The sequence below is a fragment of the Aythya fuligula genome, chromosome 2 (genome assembly GCF_009819795.1).
Source record: "Aythya fuligula isolate bAytFul2 chromosome 2, bAytFul2.pri, whole genome shotgun sequence".
NCBI lineage: Eukaryota > Metazoa > Chordata > Aves > Anseriformes > Anatidae > Aythya > Aythya fuligula.
In genome coordinates this window covers 15,707,293-15,730,801 of record NC_045560.1, presented here as the reverse complement: position 1 = coordinate 15,730,801, position 23,509 = coordinate 15,707,293, and the positions used below count along the sequence as shown (strand labels likewise).

At 41.4% G+C, this 23,509-nt stretch overlaps 1 protein-coding gene across 5 annotated transcripts in view; it reads right to left on the bottom strand.

The window, feature by feature from the left end:
* ARHGAP12 (Rho GTPase activating protein 12) overlaps positions 1-22,663 on the bottom strand; it is a 77,631-nt gene extending 54,968 nt beyond the window's left edge. For all 5 annotated transcript variants that reach the window (XM_032183253.1, XM_032183249.1, XM_032183250.1 and 2 more), the window contains exons 1-2: positions 22,604-22,663; positions 16,216-16,970 (exon numbers count right to left, since the gene is read on the bottom strand). In XM_032183253.1, the coding sequence (XP_032039144.1) occupies positions 16,216-16,884 (669 nt within the window). In that variant the 5' untranslated portion in view covers positions 16,885-16,970; positions 22,604-22,663. The remainder of the gene's footprint in view (positions 1-16,215; positions 16,971-22,603) is intronic.
* Positions 22,664-23,509: the final 846 nt, after the last annotated feature.

Below are 23,509 nucleotides of genomic sequence, written 5' to 3'. Positions count from 1 at the left end.
CAAACCAGACAGGAAAACAAACCCAATAATACTACACTTGGGAGCTAGTAGGTAGATTTTTCAGAGCAGTGCAGCTCATCAAGGGGCAAACCCACTTTCAGGTTCGGAGATGATGAAAGGGGTAACACCATATCTGTATTAGACAACTTTCTGCACAGAACGTAAATCACCCATTCCAGTACCCTGTAATGTGCCAGGCAACTGGCAGCGCTTGTACTGAAGTTACTCTTCATTAACTAGGAATTATCACTTCACAGCCAGCAGAAACAGAGTTGGGTAAGACAACTCTCAGGTGCAATTTACAAAAAAAAAACACAAAAAAAAAAAACAACAACAAAAAAAAAACATGAAGTCTTAGAAGTTAGATGGCAAAACCACACGTTTCACGCGGAGCAGTTTTACTGAGACCCGCAGCTATTTCCCCCTCGCTGGCTGTCACAGCTGCAGCACAGGAAACTTCAGGTCCCTGGTCTTCCTTGAGAAGTTACAAAATGCAACTTGTTTCATCATTTGCTCATTTGTAATACAAAATAGAGGTCTTGCAAACAAAGCAAACTAGGGCTTAGGGCTTTTCGACTGCATTGCAATCGAAACAAATATTTATTTTTTTCCAGAAGCATTTGGTTTTATTTTTTTCCAGTTCCAATCAAATTGTAATGTAACCATTACGATAAAAAGTCTGTGAATTGTATACTAAAGCAATCAAGAAGGAACCACAAAATGGCATCACAGTGCCTACTGTCTATAGTATCTTATCTAACAGAACTGGTGAAGGGACAAGGCAGTGCCACAGTCTAGAAGTTCACTTTTTTAAAAGCTTTATACCAAAATACTCAGAGTAATAATGAATGGGCAGCTCAGCAGTGGACTGTGCCCATTCCCACAGACTCAGCACATCCATCCATGCCCAAAAAGCAAAACTTATCTGAGTATTTCCCCTCCTCCAGCAATCTTCCTCAATCAGAACAGTTCTTCATTTTACACAGAAAATTATTGCTTAATGTTGACTGGTATGCGTTACAGAAGATTTGCCAGCACAGATTCTAATAGTCCCTTACGTTCTACATGAGCTATTGAGCGATTCAAATTAAAAAACTCTGAATTAAAAAAAAAAAAAAAAAAAGTGAAACAAACCTTGACATTCAGCTAATTTTTGTTATGACTGAAATGAAAAAGAAACAAAACAAGAAAGTATCCCCATTCCCAACGGCATGACTATCTTTGAATAGGCAACCAAATGGTCTGGTGGTCAAGCACCAGGAGAACTGAGAGACTACAGGCCCACCCTACAAAAAAGCTACTTGGTTTTAAAAAAGAAAAAAAAATAGATGTCTTGAGAGTAAGCATCTCATCAAGTTTTCAGTGATCAAATTAAAATACTTATTTTCTGACTCCTTCAATCTTCTATAACAAAAACCAGCCCCACTGCAGTATCTCCAGCTGTATGCTAGGGTGTGATTTATCAAAGGAAGGTTAAAGAGCACAATATCAACCAAGTTTCCCATAACATAGTTCATTGTATTTTTTTTTTTAAGCACACCTTTTTAAGGGTATATGGCAGTGAAAACAGACTGGACATAATTAACATGGTCAAATATATTTTATGTTTCACTCTGTGTGTACAGTGTTAGTGACAGATCAGGGTACGAGGTTATTACAAGTATCACTGAGATGCTACCTTTGAGTTGTTTGGTAATTCAAAAAATAAAAGAAAAAAATAGCCCACTATTTAAAATTTTGACATCCTCAATTGAAGTTTTTCATTTAAAGGCTGGGAACTGTCTGTTCATCAAAAAATGCTGCATTTGCAACAGCAGGAAACTGTTAGGTAACGGTACACAGAAGTAAAAATGATGTTTAAAATCTCATTCCATCTTTCTGCATTGCTTTCTTTCCTTCATACAAGTATCAGCAACTAATCACAGTCGGAGGTTTAACAGAAATCCTCTGGTCAGCAGGTCCTTCTCAAACAAAGCTTTCATACAATGAAAGATCCCTTAAGAAGATCAGTACCAAAGGGCTACAGCCTGCCAGAAATAGCAAAGAAAAGAAAAAAAGCATTTCGATATTTCCAGTAAAGGCTCTATCTCCAAAGTCCTGATGTCACACTAGGATCAATCCCAATGGGGTCGGTTACGGCTGCACCTACCAGGAGGGTGGCATCTCGTCTGCCCATCCCTGGATTCAGACTGTAAAAGTCTATTTCAAAGTTTGGCTCCAGAAGTGAGATAGGGCACTGAAGGAGTCAGTGCAGCTGTAAGCAAACCAGATCTCACAGTACAAATCGGATGCTTCGTTCTTCGCCACATTTCTGACCACAACGCAGAGAACCCGTGCAGTCTATCCAGTGCAGAGCTGGCAAGCAGGGGGGTGGGAGGACACCCTTCCAGTTTCTGCCAAGTTACTAAAAGAAGCAAAATAAACTAGCAATTAAATTGGCTTTCTGCCACGTAACAAGTTCAGTGTTGGCGACTAAAACCAAAAATTGTCCCAGCCTGTAGATGTCAGAGATCCGTTCTGATTTATCGGTAAAAGGGAGACATGACTAAATTGCCACAAAAAAAAAAAAAAAAAAAAAAAAAGTTACTGCTCTAAAGCAAGAGGCAGAGAATAGGCAAAAGAAAGGCAAATCAAGACATTTAGCACTAGTCCCCTCTGAAACACACTGCTGATGGTGCAAGTGAGGCCACTGCACTCCCTGGGCACTGCACACCAGTTTACAAAGCACTTCCTAAAATATGAGGTGGGGAGGCAATTAAAACAAGAAAACACAAAATTTTGGACTGAAGTAAAATTTGCAAGATCTTCTGACAAAATTGATAGTGCTTTAAAATGAACTAATTATACAGATGTTTTTGTTGGCAGGAGTCTCTTTTATGTAATACATTATAAATTAAAATCATCTAGAAATCTTTTAAGTACTAAAACTTTCCTTAAGAAAAGGCACAAGTAAGTTAGCAGCATTTTGTACAACAGGAGTACAAATGCATTAAGCGAGGGAGTTCAGAAAATGACGTCTGATGTCATTAAGCAGAATGTTATGCTACTTAAAATTACTAAAACATTCCAGACGTTTTTTGACTATACTGTGCAATAAAGCAAACCCATTAGCAATGCATTATAGCTGAGATGGCAGGAATTTGCTAATAGTTTCATGCTGATTAAGCAACACGCATCGAGCGGGTGCCCGAGCGCCAAGAGCAAACAGCAGCCTCCCCCAGGCAGCTGAATTACAACCCTGTGCTCAGCAGTCAGCGGATCAGCGAGCCACGAGCCTCTGCAGAACATTCCCATTGAAACTGCAAGTATTAGAAAGTATCATGGCACTATCTGCCAAGCTATTGGAAAAAAAATGCTTTTAAGGACTTGTATGCGTTAAAATCTCTGTGCTGAGGTATATAGCAGAGCTCGATGCGTAAAGGTTTTCTTGAGAGCTGATGGAAAGCAGCTGCTCAGCTGTGAAAACCAGGTTCAATGAAAGCTGAACTTTTTAGGAGTCTCCAAGAAAAATACGTAATAGAGTAAAGGGCGTGTTATTTCTCTGTTATAAACATGCACCTTTGGAAGGTCGTTGCATTTGCTTGATGATACAGCTAAAGCCGAGTACCACAAGTGAAATTTAAAGTATTACCACTTCTGGAAAGATGGCAGTTTGCCATGAATTAAGGCAGACAGAAAAACAAGTTTTTAAAAAGGATTGAAAGTTACCGCATAGAAGTTTTGACAAGAATACTTCTCCATTGACTTCAGTGCTGTTTTCTAGAGATACTTTCAGTATTACCACTGAGCTTCTCTAAAACAGTGAAAAAAAAGCGCCCACGATGCCTGCTGTTGCAAGGCTCAGGTCCCACCACAGTCTGCAGAAGTGCCAGTGCCTCCTGCCCAGCCAGCTGCCCAGAAACTGTCCTGGAGCAGCGCTGTCATTAAATGAAGCTCCATTTGCTGTCCAGTCACATCTAGTACAAGATCTACGTTAAACATAGGTGGCATACCAGGAAACTTTAAATACCTTTTAATACATGCTTAAGAGCAGCGTTGCTCCCAAGTATTTTGTCTTCACAAGAGCTGCAGTTGAGTATCTAGGGGGTTACCTGGATCTTCTCAGCACTTAATGACATCTAATCACCGAGATCTAACTGCAGGCATCAGGATTAATAATTATGTTTTTTAGAACGCCATTAAAATCGAGGGATTAGAGGATGGGCAATCAGTCTGGCACAGCAATCATAACCCAACCTACTACAAAGCCATTCAGATGGACCTGCAGTACCACAAACCTTGCAGCCATCACTTGTCCTACAGAGAAATGCAGGAGAAGAGCTGCAGGAAGATTTTAAACCACTAATCTCTGCTATGAACACCAGTTAAAAATACTTCACACTGTAGCATATAAAGCCACGTAAGAGCAGAAGCTAACATTTTATGCTGCCTTTAACCACGGCAGCAGCATAGAGCTTTTGGCCACACAGGCACCCCGTAACAAAACGGGTCTAGTAGCAGCAATATTAAAAAAAAATATGAATTAAAAAAGACATGTCACACCCACATTTTTGTCACTGCAAGGAAACATACCTTTACTGAGATGCTTAACGTAAACTGGTATGAAAAGAGTTCCCTACTTGAAAACAATCTGGGACACGAAGCTGTTTAATAGGTTTGGGGTTGCCTGTTTCCACAGCCTTTTCTCCACATAAACCTTCTGCCAAGCACACAGATGATACAGAAGTAGTTTTCACACACACTTCATTTTTCGCATATTTAAACATTTTAACTAACATTTAATTTTTCATTTCATTTTGAATATGTATTTTAAAACAAGACACTACGCTTCCCCTTAATTATTTAGTGCACTATTAAAACAGATTTTACATTTCTGTATTTTAAAATCCAAATTGATTTTTACCTAGCAGGTTTCAACCAACAGTGAACAGGTTGGACCTTGTCTTTAAACACCACTTGCCTTATACCAGTTCCCTTCCCGAATCCGCATTCATATGCAATATTCTCTCACATTTTTATTGCCAACACTGCATATAATTAGTGGGTTCCATGACAGACAGCACGATTTTGTAGAAGGTGCAAGACAGTCACGGTACAACAACCAAGATCAGAGATTGCAATTTAACTTTCAAAGGAATTTAGTATTTCAAGATACTGCATTTGTCATCCTTACTGTTTTGGAGTCCTTTAGAACAGGGCATTTATCAGACTTCATCAATAAAACTTTAAAGCAAAAAGCAAAAAATGGCAAAAATCAAGTTTGGCATTAAAACACATTTTAGATGAGTTTTCTCTAGAAAGCCTCCCTGACCAGGAAAAATACTTCTGATTTTGATGCTTGTGGAAATGAAGTTCCCAATAAACCATGAAAATCCCACATACATTAGCACTGATCAGAAAGAAGGAGAGAAGGAAGAATATGAATGGATATGAATTGAAGGATGAAGAATTAAGGCAAAGTGTCACAAGTCCTTCTAAATTCAGAAGACATTGCCTACACAACATATTTTCTCCAACACAAAACTGAAACTCTGAAGTTTTGTTAGGGCTGTTTGACCCCCACAGAACTCATTTATTCTAGAGGAATGAGAAAAAGAATATCTACTGTTACACCAGGCATATTTTTTTCCTCATCATGATGTAGGAAAGCAAGTCTATTGCCTATGTATTGTCTGGCAAGATTTTACATCAAGATTTCAGCTTCAAATTCTGTCCTAAAAGATGTAATAGGATGAACAACAACAAAAAAAAATATTAATTGCCAGCACACTTATACAGTATTTAAAAATTTGAGCAAAGAATACTTCCTTTAATTGCTGTTTAAAGTCATACAGAAAAGCCTATAAGAAATTGTGCCATGTTGCTTCTAATTTCTTTTTTAATTCTCCATTTTCAATGGTGCTAGAACAGACTACAGTATCTCTGATTTTAATGTTCTGATTCCATTTTGCAAAGGAGTACAAAGCAGGATGAATATTTTTAGAAACAGATCAATATTTTTAGAATTACATCCAAAACACAGCATGTAACTTCAACAAGTTAGAGATTTCTAAGATCACTTTTCAGTTTTCTGTTGTTTTGTTTGTTTTTTAATGCTAACAACAAGTACATAATTGTACTGTTAAAAACTACATTGAAATCCCAATGAACACAGCAGCAGACTGTACATAATGCTGACAGTAGAGCTAAGAGAAGTAAAAATTTTCATGGGAATCTCAACCAGGTTGCAGCTTTTTCCCCCCTTGCAACAACTAAAAATATACATATTTGTCCTGTGACTGTACTTTTTACTGTTTCTCTCTACTTGCAGACAGTTTATTGGCACTTGGGTTGAGGGCAGAAAGCATTTAACAGCCACGCATTTCTGTACTCTTTCTTCCCCTTTATTTTCCTTACACTAGCAAGAATTTCTTTCATTTTTAAGAACAGTTATTTCTGCAATTCAGTATCCAGAGTAAAGAAGTATACTTTCTGTCATTCCCTTTTGCGTTTCAACATTAGAACAGAATTTAAACCAAGTCTGCAGCTACCACAATGCTTCAATGAAATTAGATACTAAACCAGATTTTTTCCCCCCCCAATGACAGCTGCAAACATACAAAGGAAATGTAGTATTTGTGGAATTTTATTAACTTTTCAACAGCTCTGAGGCTGCACTCAACCCAAATCCAACCACAGCAAGGGCAATAGGGAAGCCTGGCCCTCAGTGCAAAAATCAGTCTACAACATAATATATGGTGAAGTAAAGCAGCAAGCACACTGGACAGACAGACAGTAAGGAGGCACAGCAAAAAGATGAAATGAGAGGAGGATAAGCAATTACAATTTCTGAGTCCAGCTGTGGACAGAGTCTTTAAATTCAGCCCTTCAAGCTACAGCAATTGCTCTGTCTTCCTTCTAGCTGACCTCCGCATTTGCCTTTATCAACTGGTTGCATTGAGAATAAACACCAAAAAGATGCTTTGCAGTTTTCAGCAAATGCTCAGTAGGTGAAAAAGGTGGGTAGGTTTCTAACCAAAAGGAAGACTTACCAACCACTAACTGTTCCCACAGACTGGTGAGTACAAGACTTGCACTCCAGAATTTGGAGCTTTATCCTTACATGCTGCAGTAATGTAACTGGATCCTGCTAAGCACAGCTATGACTAGTCAGGACTAAAGAGAAAGTTTATGAAAGTGTAAAAACCAACATGATCTATCCTTTCTACCCACCAGCTATGACTACATAGATAACAAGTATACACATAGCTCAAGATGTGAAGTATTGCATCACTTTCTCCTGCTAGGAAATTCAAGATGTGTCACAAAGAAGCACATAATTAGCAACGTACAGCCTAGCTTAGTATACAGTGCTGGGGAAATAAAATTGGAAATATCTTATGGCTATTGATTCTGTTTGTTGCAGGAAGCAACCACATTATGAGAAGGCAAGGGAAGAGCCACAAAACAGACAGTGCAAGTAGCCACAGGGAGGTTTAACTGAAGAGTTAACAGAAGGGTTAACTGAGGAGTCGCAAATAAAAAGGAAAAAAAAAAAAGTCTTCCCTCTGAAATCAATTGCAAAGAAATAAATTGTCAGTGCAACATCATCTTTCCTCATAATGTTCTCTTTATTTGTTTTAACAAACAGCATGCCACAGAGTTGCAGCTGCTGGATAGCACTGTCTGACATCCTTCATAAATGTTACATGAAGTTTCGTCAGACCCTAAGTTTGGACAGTCTGCAGCGACTTTAGAGCTTTACAAAGCAAGAAACAACATATTCACAAAGCACATGGGAGTAGTTTTTTTTTTCCTCATTGTCCATAAAAATATAAATTTGAGCACAAGAAGGTACCAAGTTTTGTTCAGTCAGTGGTTACAATAGCAGTTTGTGAACTAGAACAGAAGGAACGGGATAAAATACAGTTTTTACACACACAGTTAATTGAAAACAAAGTTAAAGTTTCTATCTTGGTAGGTCACAACCCACATCCTGCTGTGGGAACAAGTACTCTAACACTTGGGGAGAGAAGGAACAGACAGGTCTCTTCTAGGAAGAAGGGCATGGAAGAATACCAAGAAAAAAGTCCCTTCCGAGTTGTATTTCCCCCCAGTACATGTCCTCCCTTCTCAGAGGTGACAAACGAAGGACATAATCCCTCCAGTCAACGAAGATGAGAGGGGAGGAAGCAAGTCAGACCAGAGGCCGCAGCCGGGAGCTGCGAGGACAGCAGTGGATGACTGAGGAGCACCCGCCCCGTGAGGGGCTGCCCGCCATGACAGGGCGGGAAGGAGAGCGCCCGGTGACAGCCATGGCAGGCCTCAGGGAGATCCATCCTGGGCTGCCTCGCCTCAGGGCTAACACCACAGCCACAGGGCCCGGCCATGACAAGTGGGCCGGGGAAGGAGGCAGCAAAGCCTCCTCCAGCTTTATCTGCATGGGTGTGAGCACAGGGATGAGGGAGTCACACCAGTTATATGCAATGCAGTGCAGAATTCGTGTGGCACAAGTGATTCTGAACAACATCATGGCAACCTGTCAAGAAAATAGATTTGTATACAACACTGTTGTATATACTGAACAAGTTCAGAAAGATTTTGGGGAGTAGTATTTTTGGTTTTTATCAGGCAGTATGTTGCTAGAGTATTCCTTTACATAGTACCTTTGTTGCAGATATCTCAGCCCATAACCTGTACTAAAAAGGCAAGTGTGTCCTTCAGTCCATCAGGCTTCAAAGTCTGCTCTAGACTATTTATAGCTATTCAAGCTGTAATAAAGGGATACACACAGCCTTTGGTATTGCTGCACCGCTATTCACATTCTCCATCACAGCTCTCCTCCAGCCAGCACCGTTCCATCTCTGCTCCACCAGCAATAAATATTTACAGAGCCACACGGTGACTAGAGCAGCAAAGTTATTCAGCTGAATGATAATCCACGAAAGCAGGAGAAAGATGACATCTGCTCGTGCTAGCCACAGCCAGAAAACCTGTGTAACACTCTGCTCTTCAGCAGTGCCTTTCAACAGAACACGGGGATGCTACTTAGTTTAACTGGATGATCTGAAGATCATCCAGAAGCCCCAGGCAAACCATTTAAAAAGGGAACAATTAAAACTATTAATTAAATTCAAAAGTCTAATGTAATTTTGGATTAAAGAGGGGTGCCAGTAAATTCTAATCAGGAACTCTGCTTACAAACAGAAGTTGAAGCCAGATAATACAACATCAAAAACCAACATAAGCAATAAGCTCAACCCTTCAGCTTTAAGGTTTCATTTACAAAACTTTTATCTGAGGGAGAACTACAATTCACTGAAACAGAGACTCAGAATACCCACGCCCATCTCCAGAACATCTTTGTACACAAGTTCTCAACCTTCAAGAATTTACAACAGAAAAGACAGGCAGAAAAATAAAAGGTTGGAAAAAAAGACTACTTTACTTCTCAACAATCTCTCAGCCATTTCAGCAGCAATAATTACAATACGTATTCTCTATATAACGCTAAATGTGCACCCAGAGTTAAAAGGCTTTGCAAAGATTTCACATGGGAACTATTCCATGCCTCTGCTCGTACCTTTCACCTTTCTGTATGCTGTTTTCAGCACTCTCTCATTTTCCATTAGAGAGATTTTCAATGAGAACGATGACTGCAAAAGCAGTTAAGATACCGAAATACCATGGAATTAGTTACAAACTGCTGCGTTTTTTACTGTTTTCTACAACTGACATTACCCACACTTATTTGATCACTTCTTTGTATTAATCTAACTCTTCCATAAAGTGGTGCACTGAACAGTTACCATCTTTCCCAAGAACTAGCACAGAAGCCACACTAAGACTAAATTTAAAGTTATAAATGTAATCTAACACTACATTGTCCAATCACTCACCATCACAAAAGTCTTTATAATCTTCTTCTGAATAGTAAGAACTGATGATGAAGAGTTTCATTGTTTAAAAGTATTGTGCTTTAGTATTAGAACAAAATCCATGTAAGGACAAAACCCACTTCTATCACTTTTAAATCAAACACCTCTGCAAGGACACAGAAATATCAGCTGTTTGGGTACTGGATGTGCACAGACTTTACTTTCCTTTTTTAAGCACAAATGTCTACTATTCCAGAGAGCTGCCCATCTGACAAAAAAAAAAAAAAGCGTTCTGCATTTTATTCTATCCAGTCATACGTTCCCTACTGTTTTGTCACACTGCTGTGAAACAAGCGAGACTTTCTTTAGAATTCTACAAAAGAACAGCACATTTATTTAACATACAAGCACTGGAACATTAAACAACTGTCTAGAAAGCAACTAGGTAAATATATACAGAATGCAATTGTTTATTCTCAGAGTTACGCAATGTGCAAGAACAAGATTGGATCAAATATTCTCAAGTAGGGTTTTTGTTTATTACAAAGCAATTTGAGTTTGTTCTGCATCTGGAAGTTCCCAACTCAAAAACCGACAGAAGCACTGCCAATGGAGAACAAGCAAGTCTCCAGTATCGCCTGCTGCTTTAAGTTTATGCAGCAGCCAGACAAAACATCAGTTCATTTTCCTGGTGCTGCTTTTCTGTGTAAGCGCTTACCGGCTGTGGAGATTCTGCCATTGTCAGAGCTGAAGGTGGTATTTTGTACTGCTTAAAAGAAAAGGCAGGTGGGAAAACAGGCACCAGAACTCATACTGCACACTAGGAACGGCACTTTTCTAGATGAAAACCAAGACTCATTTCCATATTATGATTGTTATTCCTCAAGCACCACAGCTTGGGCTTCATTTGAGCTAGTAAGTAGCCCCACCAGAACACAGGCATAGAGAGGTTTATGCGTGTAAGTTGATGCCTTGCAAGTTCCACTTTAGCATGCTCTGCACTAAATTAATGTAAACCAGGGCACAAAGTCAGAAGACTACGTTGGTACTTGCAGAAATCCAGCCATGCTGTAGATCTTGTTTAAATTATGAAAGCACAAAAGCAAAACCACATATTCCAAGCAGCTTGGTATCTTACCCAGCCGAGCATTCATACACCAGTATTTGAACAAGCCAGTCAGCTAAACCCAGCTCATCTCCCAGGTTATGCTTTCTTCCACAGCTGCCTTATATGGATTTAAAAAAAAAAAAAAAAAAAGGCCAGTCTGATTTGCAGCAGGGAAGCTCAGAGGAACACAAGGGCTATAGGCAGTGTTAGTGGGACATGGTATCTTCTCACTGTCAGACACCCAAATCCAGAACTGCTCATTGAGACAGAGAGAGACAACTATCTGCTAGCTGACTTAATATTTTTAATATGCAACAGCTATTAACAGAGCTGCTCAAAAACAAGGCCCTTAGAAATTCAAGCTATCCAGACCTACTAGCATAGGATAGGAAGAAAAAAAAAAAGTAACCCTTAAAGGATCTGAACAGACAATGTTCGTGTTCAGGGTAATTGATACAACTTTCTAACCAGCCTGAAATGTTTTCCTAAATTCTAACAGCAGTTATTGGGATTACATAAAAAGAATTGTTTTAGTGCTTTACAAAATACCACAGATTATAACTTCTAATGACAAGGAACTAAAAGCTTTATTCTTCACCTCATTATAATGGCTATATTTCAGCATATTCTTAGTTAATGAAGTAAAAAAAAGTTATTATGCAAAATAAATCTGAGGGTCACAAAAACAGTAACAAACATTTATTTAGAATTTTACTGTTTGACCCAGGTAGTCTAATGCAGAAGATTTACCACCAACTTTTCAACTGGGTGGCAAAATAGACAAAAATACTAAGACCTCCAGATGACACACACACACACTATCTACCAAAACATACAGACACAAAAAATTGTTGTCTCCATTTAAAAAGTTACTGCAATTCCCACAGAAATCTCTACAGTAAAACAGAAGGATCTCTTTGCGAGATCTTTACTACTCAGAATTAATCAAAGCAAAACAGTCATCCTAGTGATAATCCCCTTTAGCACTTGACAGTTTATGCAATAGTCAATTACTAAAGAGGATGAAAGACAGACCAATCTTTGCAAATGGGTCAGTGTCTATATTTATAATGATTAAAAACAGCCTGCGACTAAAAGTAACTTTTAGTGAGCATAAGAAGTAACACTAAGTCAGAGCAAGTATTTTACTCATACACGTACATAATCACATATATAATCCATGGTTCTTATGACACAGGAGGAAGTTACACTCATGCTCATCACAAAAATTACTGCAGGTAGGTTATACATTAGCGTTGCTGAAAGCAGATTAATTTCTGTCTGCAGCTATTTTACTCCAAAGTACCACCTTTATATAAAAGATAACACCTAATCATCCTTGGCACGATCTCAGAACTCAACCAACTCTTCCCTCTCTGCACACCCTCCCTCAAAACCTGTGAGTAGATTTTACTTGCAAACACTGACCCAAAGTCTTCTAAACCACTTTCACGTTTTTTCCACTTTTGCTTCAACTCTCCCTTCCTAAGAAATCAGGTGTGCCTAAACACGTGGGTTTTGGGTTTCCCCCACACACCTACACAACAATTATTCTGGCTCTACTACACATCACTAACCTTTCAGCTGCTCTTCTCAAGTATTGTGCCTCCTCTGCTACAAATTTCTCTTCTCAGTTTCCTTCCTTCCCACTGCTAGCATCTCGATTGATTATTTTCTGTGCTTTTCATAGGACCAACACATCATACCTGACACCACTGTCCTAAAATTCTGTTGAAAACATTCATGGATTCTCAGATGTAAGCACAATCAGCGTGCCAGTGATCCCATCTGTGCAATCCTGATCCACCTCATTCAATACCAGTTCTACTGGCAGGTACTATCTCCACCAGATTTAAATCTGGTTAAATTGGAACATTTCCTCTCAAGCCCTGCTTTCTCTAATTACCTCCAGCCTTCCTACAGTTCAGGTCCAGAAGCAAACATCTGATCCTTAGCACACCTTATGCATCTGAGTTACACCCAGCACTTGGAATTTCTTTATACAAAGAGCCAGAAGTATTCATTACCCTTTCCTTTTTTCCTCTCCCTCTTGATCAGATCATTTTGCCCTCATCTTCATTAACTAATTCTTCTGCTCACATTGTCACCTCCCTAACCTCCATTTCATACTACATCTCAGAAAGTCCTTTCTTTACGCAGTACATCGGAGACTGGATCTTCCAACATTGCCGCAGCCAGCAACTGTATGAGCTGGAGGCTGTTCAGCCACAGAAGCTGTACTTCTTTACTGGAAAGAAGTAGGATAATCTTCAGAAAATAGCGTACCCACCTCATCATACAAGCACTACTCTGCATCTTGTGCATTCATACTCAGGATACTGAAAAAACACTGCAGGTTGGGAAAGGGACAAAAAAAATTACCATCACCTCAAACAAACCCATTCCTCATTTCCGTGGCTGGCTAGAAACCATGCCACTGGGCTGGGTAAGTTCAAAGGTTCCTTCTCCAAACCAACTTGACCACAGAAGTACATCCCTTGACTCTCAGGCTACCTCCGTACCAGCTCTGCTGACATCAGTGATAACTCCCCTTCCAGCCAGACTCTTAAATCATGAGTCTAGGAAGAAATAAAAAGTCACCCACACAGAGATCCTATCAAGGCCAGTCTAGTCTCTAACCTTACAAATTTAAGAGAAAACACCTGTAGCTTGAAGCTCATCGCAATACAGACAGCATAAAATTGAATTCCACAGCAGGCAGAGCGAAGGAAGAGCCACAGCCGGACTGTCCTGGGAAGTGAAATCCTGTTTGTGTGCGAAAGCAGGGAACTTGATGTTCTCACTACAGACTAAAAAGCAGTAAAAACAGCTTTCTAAGCCATTAATTTCGGCACAGCTGATTTGTACTAAACAATGCTCATTATTGAAAGAATTATAAAAAAAAAAAAATGGGTCTGTTCCAGAGAAGGCTGGCACTCAGAGAATCTAGACTGAGCTGCAGTGACATCAGTTCTACTACTGCTTTAATCCCTGTGGCTACGAAATGTCAAATATTTTTATTGTATTGAAGGAGCCCATGATTCCACATGAGATGAAATTCCTTCACAGTTTTAAAATAAGACAACTGTGAGGCATACTGAGCACCCGCTCTCGATGTCCGAGGCTGTGATTAGGACAAGTTCCACAGCAGCACATGTCAAACACCGCCATGATTTTCCCTCCAGCTGAAACATCACATTTTTAAGACACAGAATATTAAGCACTGTCAAACCTTCCATTTTCAGACCTTCCTTACAACCCCATGAAGGCTACACACACATGCATACTTGTTCCACCGAAGTTCACACTTCTAGTGGTAAGGCAGTGGGGTGTGGGATGGAGGAGAAAGGTGAAAAGATTGTGTCACTCTATCAGTACCACAAAGTTGCACAAAAACCAAACAGCAGGCCTGCATGTTAATTACTGTGTGGCAGAAGACACCCATGTAACATCAATTTCATCTACTTTAACTAGAAAAGGTAATTCTTATTCAACACAGTAGAGGAAACTGTCTTGAGACACAACATAGACATCACCGTGATAAACTATTTAGAGTAAGATATCCTTTCAAACCATCCCTTAGTATTTTGTCATTCATTCAGCAATCAATTAATCCAACAGCAGATGAGCCACTGCACGTTTCTAAAGTAAATGTCTAACAGTTATCTTATCCTCAGTTCTAAGCAGCTGGTATCAGCTACCATGAGCTAGGACATTGGTTTTCTCCACTTTGTTCATAATGAAGTACAAAATGAAACTAAAACTAAAAGCATGAAGGAATAAAAATCAGTAATCCCATTTGTTCCATATTATCCACATTAAAAAAAAAAAGAAGCAAAAGGAAAATTGTTAGAAAAGGTAACAGATACCAGAGGCATGAAATCACCTAACTAGAGAAACTTGGACTTTCAAGAAAGAGGTCAAGAATAGAGTGTGATATTTAAGAATTCCTGATTCTAGGTACTCTAATAAATATCAATATATTACATAATAATATATATTAAGAGTTCATGACTACGTAAATCACCCAATCTATCTTGTACCTTTAAGACCTTTCTATACTCCTTCATATTAACTAAACAGCTTTGTACGAATTGTGTCTTATTATCAAACCAGTGCTGATGCACAACTCTCCAAAGTAATATTTTCATTTTTGAAGTTAGTATCAGCTTTCATCTGAATACCGCCCTTAACTGAGACCTGAATCTGGCAAGTGAGTGGCTGACAAATGGGATTTATTATAGTGGTTGGTTTGTGTACAGGCAACAATAAAGCATAAGGAATTTTAAGAACAGGGAGTTTTTTAATCTGAGAATTTTAAATTGTTTTAAAATCTCTCTATATTGGGGATTAAAATCTCTGCATTATGCAAATACATAGATATGCACATGTACACACATCAATACTTCAAGAACAAATCTGGAATTACAACAGACCAATTAACTTGGTTACCCATACCAAAGTATGACCTAATTATCTAAATCAGTGTTAATTTTTTTTAAAGGGGGGGGGAGGGCAAGGAGGTGTTAAAAAAAAAAGGAAAAAAAAAGTAGAAGAAATGACTTTCATTTTACTAAAGAAAACGGAAATCAATGCTCAGTTTTAGCCTGAAGTGGGAGTACATCATTCCTGAGATTCTTCCATACTAATTAACAAAACTCACATGTTTTGAGTTTTAATCCAGTGTAAAGTTGTGGGAAGCAGAATTGGCAAGGCTGACTCATTACAAGTCTACAAATAAAATAATCAAGCCAGAAATTAAACTCCATACAAATCTAAGTGTACCATTTTTAAGCTATTAAACCCTCTAGTACGTCAATTCACAGCTCTTTCACTATCTACACACAGATTTAGAAAAAGCTGACGATAACTAGCACTATTATCTTCCTCTGCTTTCACAAGTCCAAGCGAGTTACTGCAACAGGCTCGCTTCCTCTGGAAGAGAATAACCCAACTTGAGAGTCATCTCAAAACAAACTTAATAAAGAAGAGCTGTTTCTGTAACATTCGATTGTGTGAATTGTAAATGGCATTAATCCCCAAACCAAAGTACTTCTGCAAGTAATAGAACTACGTACGCCAACTGTTCAGACTTCAACAGCTAGTTCATGCTGAGACAGGACACTTTGACATAATCTCAAATTATTACTGAAAAATAAAAAATCAAAACAGTAACGAACCATTATGGTAACAAGGAAAAATGAAGAAGGAAAAAAAACACACATCTACAGAAACCTTTTTTAAGCTTACCTGCACTTGTTCTGTGGAGCTACTACTGAGTTCATCTCCAGATTCTGAATCTTGATGAATTTTTTCTGAGCCTTCTCCTGCTGAATCACAAGATTGTTCATGCAAAAAGCTGGTCTTCTCTATTTCCAAGAACTCTGGGCACGGGAAATGACCCATGGAGATGGTTCTATACTGATTGGAAATCTTGGGAGATTGCAAGTCGTTGTTAAGTTTTCCATTGTTTTGAGTAAGGTCCAGACTCAAACCAAGCGTTTGACCAGGGCTATTGTTTGGTCCCAGATTTTGATTGGCATCTCGAACTAAGCAAGACACTTGAACTGGAGAAGATTTTCCAAAACTAGAAAGCTCTGGTGACTTATTCACATTTTCTGTCGACCTCTGTAATCCATGCGTCAACTTTAAAGCATTATTTGACAGCATTCCTGCTTGCTTAACAGGTGGCATCAGTGCTTTTCGTGGTATTTCCTTCACATACTGTGCTGGCACATAAAAAGGTTTGGAATTTTCATCCCTTTTGACTTGCCACCAGTCATCATTAGTTTTCTTCACTAAGATGTACTTCTCTCCTTGCTTAATCACAATTTTCTTGTCCTTGGCCTCGTACTCGTAGTCATACTCCACTTCAATGTACAATTGTCCTGGAAGGATCTTCCCACCCTTATCAGCCATCTCTCTTTGAAAAGATTTCACCTTTTCCGGCAAACAGTAAGCGACATTCTGCTTCAGAAGTGTTATTTTCCTGTTAATAATCAGAGCTGCAAGGAAAAAAAAAAAGAAAGTTATATCTACATAATGAAGTAATTGTCCAAGAGCATTTTAGAAGAAAATAATTTCAAAAATAACCCTCCATATTCAATTTATGTCAACTCAGACAGAGAAATTGATGAAAAAAAAGCAAGATTTTTCAGGTATCTTTCACAGCAATAAAACACCACTGATTTAACCCCCATATTCACACAAGCCTCTTGCTACCAAGTTACACGTTAACCCTGTTGCTTTTATCACTAAACAAGGTTAACCAACACTGGGGGGACTAGTCTGAGTCTCTCTTGCTACCATACAGGCTTAATTTCATATGAAAGTGCGTCACTATACTGGATTTAATATATTTAAAAGAAAAAGATTGTGATTTGCTTATTTTGAGCTGTCCTTCAGTTCACAAGTCCCCTCAGAGTGCTCAGAATTCCTTACAAAATCCCTTAATTCTTCCCCCAGTGCTACACGCCAGCCACCAAGTTCAGCATGGGCTGGCAATCCCTGCCCCACGTGTTGCACGCTGTATACAGGCTCTGCTGACCTCCACCTCAGTGCCAAAACTGATCCCCAAGGAGCTCTGCAACCTCTGCCACCTGAGGATGCAGGTCATTGCCTCTACATCTAGCCAGTTTTCAAAAATGCTGATTTACTTGTATAAATTGCTGGTATAACTGCAACATACCATTTTAATGTTAAAACAGTTTCAGATTAAAAGAAATATTGAAAGTTTTAAAGATACTCTGGTTTTAGTGGTTTAAATTCCACATATTTGCTTTGCTCTTAAAAAAAAGCTTTTAGTTTTAATTACTTTTATAGCTTTTAGTTTTAATTTACTTCACAGAAAACCTGATATAACCAGGAGTGATGTGTGCTAAAACAAAGACCAAAAACAATAATGAAAAAGGATTATGAAGCAAAACCAAAAATAAATAATAAAAGGATACTATGTGAAAATTTTGAAAAGGACTTCTTAGCATCCTTTAGTCTAGACAATGAAAACTGTACCATATCCATGGACTACATTTTTTCCCTCTAGTTAATCATGTTAACATTGAGGTCATGATTCATGAGTTGGCAAACATCAATCTTAGCAACTTTCACTGCGTTGTGCTCATTTTAAGATACAGTCTCCTAATCTTGGGGGAAAAAAAAGAAGCATAGCAGTAAATGGGGAAGACCTCTAACATTCAAATAGAGTTTAGGAGACTTCAATAAAATGCTGCCATTTTAACCCCAAAGATTAACAAATAAGTCTCCAAAAGTCCCGCATGTTTCGTGAATGAGAATAACAATTCCGAAACTCGCTGCTCTGCAAGTTGAGACTTCATGATGAGATTTGGAGTGTTTACCCTGAAACACAGCGGAACTAATGCAATTCCATGCAGGCCCACAGATGCAGGCTGTAAGAGGGACTAAGTGCACAAACAACAAAAGGGACTTCTGGGGAGAGTTGAAGCAGAAACCCCTAGCAGTTCCTCAATTTTTCTTTCACCATTTCTGCTATTTGAGCCGATCCTCGACTACGTTGTGCTTCCCACTTCACTCAATAGAGACAACCCTAAAAAGCTCAAGTACGAAGCTTAGAAAGAACAATCTGTGTTTCAACCATGTCTTCCCTTCTCCCACAGTCCATCATCGACACCCAGGACGCACTTCCTACGGGTAGCTTTAAAGCCACAATTGCTTACCGGCCTCCAAATGGAGTCACAAGATCAGGCTTGCAATTTTATTGCAGGACTTGGCAGAAAGAAAGATGGTACCACATTCAAACAGAGCTGACGAGAGGGACACACAGCAGTAGAAAAGAATGCTCGGATTGTCTGGGGTTTTGTGTGCGCGTTTTGTTTTTTTCCTTTTACTCTCTCCCCCATAAAACAGCACACTGACATTTGCAGCACCCCGGTCTATTTACAGGCTGGGTACAGAACAGCCTACCTGCTGCTCAACATAAATTGGTATTTTTAAGTGCACTTCTGCAGTTGTTTAGCAACTCCAGCAGCAGATAAACATACCCACTCGCTTCGTAGCTTTGGAAACTCTCGCATAAAAACATTATTTTCCTCCTCGTTACTAAATCTGACTCCTCCCAACACTTCTTCAGCATTGCTACCAATCCCTGTCACAGCTTCAAGGTCATATACTAGAAAAATAGAAGCGATTCCTAGTTACAGTCTACCATTAAGTTATGCTGCCTTGGATATTAAAATGTAAGAAGACAACCCACTCACACTGGTTTTACTTCTCCCAAAAGCTCGTGGTTTCCCACAGGGCTCCCAAACGTTTAAAAGCTTGGAATTTTCATTCTCTTGCCTGCTTCATATAACTATTTAGTGAGAATGCATGCTTACTGTTTTTTTTTTTTTCAAGATAGATAGGCTCAATATAAGTTGTATTTTACACTTCAAAAAAGTTAACAGAATTTTAAGAAATAGGAGTTAAATAAAAAATGCAAGAGCTACAAAAATAGCCCTACTCAATTCTGAAGTCAGTTCTGTAACCCCATGCCTTTTCCAAAAAGAAAAAAAAAAAAGGCAGAGTTTTTTGTTCTTTCAGCTGAGCTGCAAAATTATCAAGTCAATAGCAAGCATTTTGTAACACTGAACATAGGATGAAAAGAGACAGGCTGTATTCTGCGGCTGGCCAGCACACTGAAACAGATTTATAAATAGCTCACATCATCGGGATCAAGCGAGGCTCTACTTCTCCACCTCCCCTGAGAGAAACACCTATGGTATAGGTGGGAAATCCTTCTCACCGAGTTTAATTAATAAATATTGACTTAAGCCTCTAAGTCCGCAAACAACTAGCACTGCCTTGATTTCACGGATCCAAACGCAGGAAGTTTTACTTCATTTTTTTCACGCAGCTGTTGCACCACAGGAGACAGGACTGCCTGAACCCTGTGCATAGCCCCGGGGACAGCTTCTGGTGACATCCTCTGAGGACGCACCCGCCTGCCTGCCTCGTGTTACAGAGCCTGGGCTGAGCCTCTACAGCAGAGGGCACGGAAGAATTCAGACCTGAGAGCACAGCAGTGACATCTGGAGCACGTGAGTTTGTTGCTACTGGGCAGCCACGGAAGCGATACAGCAGGTCAGGCCTCACAGCCCCTGAGCTGTTTGCTCGAGCGTTACCTGTAGGGCTGGATGACACCCACCTCGGTACAGAAGGCTGAGGAATCCTAATTAGAGAATGATAGGCATGAAAAAAGCCATCGACTGCCACAGAGGACATCTGTAAGCTTTAATACCTTAAATAAAGTCTTAATACCTGGTGAAGAGATTAATAACAATGAATGCCCCCACCTGACAACAAAAACAAGAAAACTTTTCTCAGGAATGCCAAAGATCAGATTCAGGCCACATTTTCCATCTGGCAAGTGAAACCTGAATGCTACAGGTAACGAATTTAAGGTGGGCCACATCCCCACGTAGAAATACACCCTGCCACTTAACTGAGCAGTTGGACTGCCACAAAGACCGAGCATGTTCATGATTACACCTGTGTCTATGTCCCCACATAGACAGGGCCAATGGTTATGAGTTCCCTCACTCAACACCATGCCATGGATCTCTTTGGGCTCCCATTCCTAATGTGAACTGTTCCCAGCTGTTTATCAGCAAAGACCAAGCAAGGTGAGTAACCCACTGTGTTTGCCGAGATCAGCTCTGCCCTGCCAGCACCCAGCCCTGACACCCCCAGCACAGGCACACAGCAGCTCTGCAGCCAGCCTCTGAGCCCAGCTGGAACTGGGGCATTTCTCACCAAACCAAGATCTTTTCTCACCAAACCCAAGCAGCTGCAATGGCAAATTGATCTCTGCTTGGAGTGGTTTGTTCTAGGCATCTTGGCATTTGTTTAGGAGGCCTTTCCTAGGGCAACTGAAACCCTGCAGTTCATCTGCTTGAAACACTCACTCTTAACTGCAGAAAGATGTTCACTAAATTCATCCTGAAGCATGTGCAAATGGACCTGAAAGAAGCACAGCCCCAGCACACACAGACAGACAGAAGCACACAGATACAACTGTGTACAACATGTGTAAGATTATGTTTATGTCATCCCTAACTTCAGCACTACCCCAGAACTCAAGACAAAAATACAAATCAGAAGGTACACAATATAAGTTTCCTACCTCTCCCCAAGTTATTACACACAGAGGAATTTCTTCTGATCTTCGAAAGCCAAGTAATTACAGAAAAGCCTTTTTGGTATATCTCAAGTCCTTCTCTTCTATATTTGTCTTGGGGGAGACTTACCACAACTATGTAATCACTTACTTAATAATACAAACACAGCAAATTACTGAATACAAAACACTGAGGATATTAATTGATCTCCTTAAAATTCTTCCTGTGACCTTGTTCATGATGTCCTACAAAGTAGCAGCAGTTGACTCGCGCCATCTTTTTCCATTTTCAGCATCAAACTTCACCCACTACTGAAATGAACCCTTCTGGGGTGCTGCTGCAGAAATAAACCCAATTACTGAGGCTAAATTGAGATAAATTATTATTGGTTTGGGCCAGATGAGATAAACTGGCTGCAGTTCACTAGATTCTGTGCTTCTGCTTCTCCACTGGCAGCTTTCTCAGCACTTTTGGATGTATCACACGATGGTTTCTGGGCAGAACAACCCCACAGCAGCCCTGTCTGTCCCAATCTCTCCCCGCTGATGCTGCTTTTCTCCTGGGGACCCCTTCCAGCCACCTCCTCGGTGGACCTGGTGGGTCAGACGAGCAGCCAGCACCCAACCAGCGCCTGCAAAAACTACTGCCTGCAAAGCCTGCGCTTGCGGCCCGCTGAAATCGTATAAAAATAGATGCCAAATGCAAATGCGACCAACAAACACAGACAAAACATGCACAACGTGCAGGCTCCTGAAGACGAGCTCGCTCCTGCGCTGCCTCCTCGCAGGGCTACCTACCGCCAGGTTAGAAATCAAGCACAAGCGCAACGCGAAGCCGCTTCCCGGAGCTCGGACTTCCTTAAAAATTAAAAGGCTTAATAAGTAACCATTTAACAATCGCCTACTGACTCAGAGCCCTGCACAAGCCCTGGATCTCAGGCAGCTGCCCAGGGCCACTGCTGGGGCTCCTGCAGCACCCCCCGCCACCCCACCTGCCCTCACCGTGCGCCTCGCTCCGGGCTCGCCCCCCCGCCTCCAAACGGCTCCAAAACCCTGCCGGGAGAGGGGCGAAAACCCCAAAAACCCCAAAACGGAGAGGGGGTGAGGAAGGGTAAAAAGGGGGTGGGGGGGAGCCGGGGAGAGGCAGCGCCGCGCTCCCTTTGTTTGCAGCCCGGCTGCGGCTGGCGCAGGTGAGGGGAGGCTGCGCCCGGCGGCTCGGTACCGCCCGGTAGGGCTCGGTACAGCCCGGTAGGGCTCGGTTCGGCTGAACACGGCTGTGTTCAGCCCGGCCCAGTTGGGCACGGCCCCGCAGCGCCCAGGTGCGCCTCCCCGCTGCCTCCCCGCTGCCTCCCCGCGGCCCGGAGCCGCCTCCCCGGGATGGCGGCGGAGCGGGGCGACGCCGTGCCCCGAGCCCTCCCGGTGGTGGCGGCGGCGGCACCTCCCCACCTTCCTCCACCACCTCCTCGTCGTCGTCGTCGTCGTCCTCGCCCCGCAGCCCCTCACCTGCCTCAGGGTGGCGGCGGGCCCCGATCCGGCGGCTCCGCTCCGCTCCGTGCCCTCCCCTCCCGGCCCGACCCGGCCCGGCCCGCCCCGCTCCCCGCCCCGCTCCCGGTCCCGGCCCCGCCCCGCGTCACGTGCCGGGGGCGGGCGGGCCCCGGGACGTCGCTGGGGCCTGGCCCGGGGCAGCGCGGGAGGGAGCGGGAGAGGAGGGGGGGGGGGGGCGCGGCCTGAGCATGGCGGCCGTGAGGAGAGGGAGGGCGGGAAGGGGGTGTTCGTCAGGGGGCACCTGTGGGAAAGATACGCGGTGTTTGGTGTGAAATAATAAAAATATGCATCCCTGCTTGTTCAGAGTTTGTGTGGTGTTTCTTACTCTGCCAGTCAAAACTGTCACGCGGCCGGTTTGGGGCTGTTTACGTGACCTTCGCGGTGTTTTCAAATTGTGATTTATCTCATCGTTTCAAAAATAATAGTATGTACTCCTCCTTGAAAGCATGAGCTGAGTGTAACCCACACGGGGATCTGTGGGGATCTGCAAACATCCTGAAGCAATGTCACTGAGGCATGTAAACTGTGCTCCGTTCCTGTAACCCAGGCTCACCTTGGCCCAAACTTCTTCTTTGTTGATAATTTTAGCACATGGAATACGGAAGGAGACGGTAAAATCCTCAAGAAGTGGGAAAAAGGTTTTGTTGAAGGGAAGGAAAGGCAGTGAGAAGAGAGCACCTGAGGGGTGCAGGCAAGAGAAACAGACTCCACTTGAGGAAAAGAGAAGCAGAGGTTGTATCTGAGGGGGAAAAAATAGAAAAATGACATGAGTCTGTATAAATGAACATGTGGACACATTTTCATACTGAATCATATTTCCAGTAATTACATTTCCCTGCAATTTTGTATTTGGTGATGTGTGAC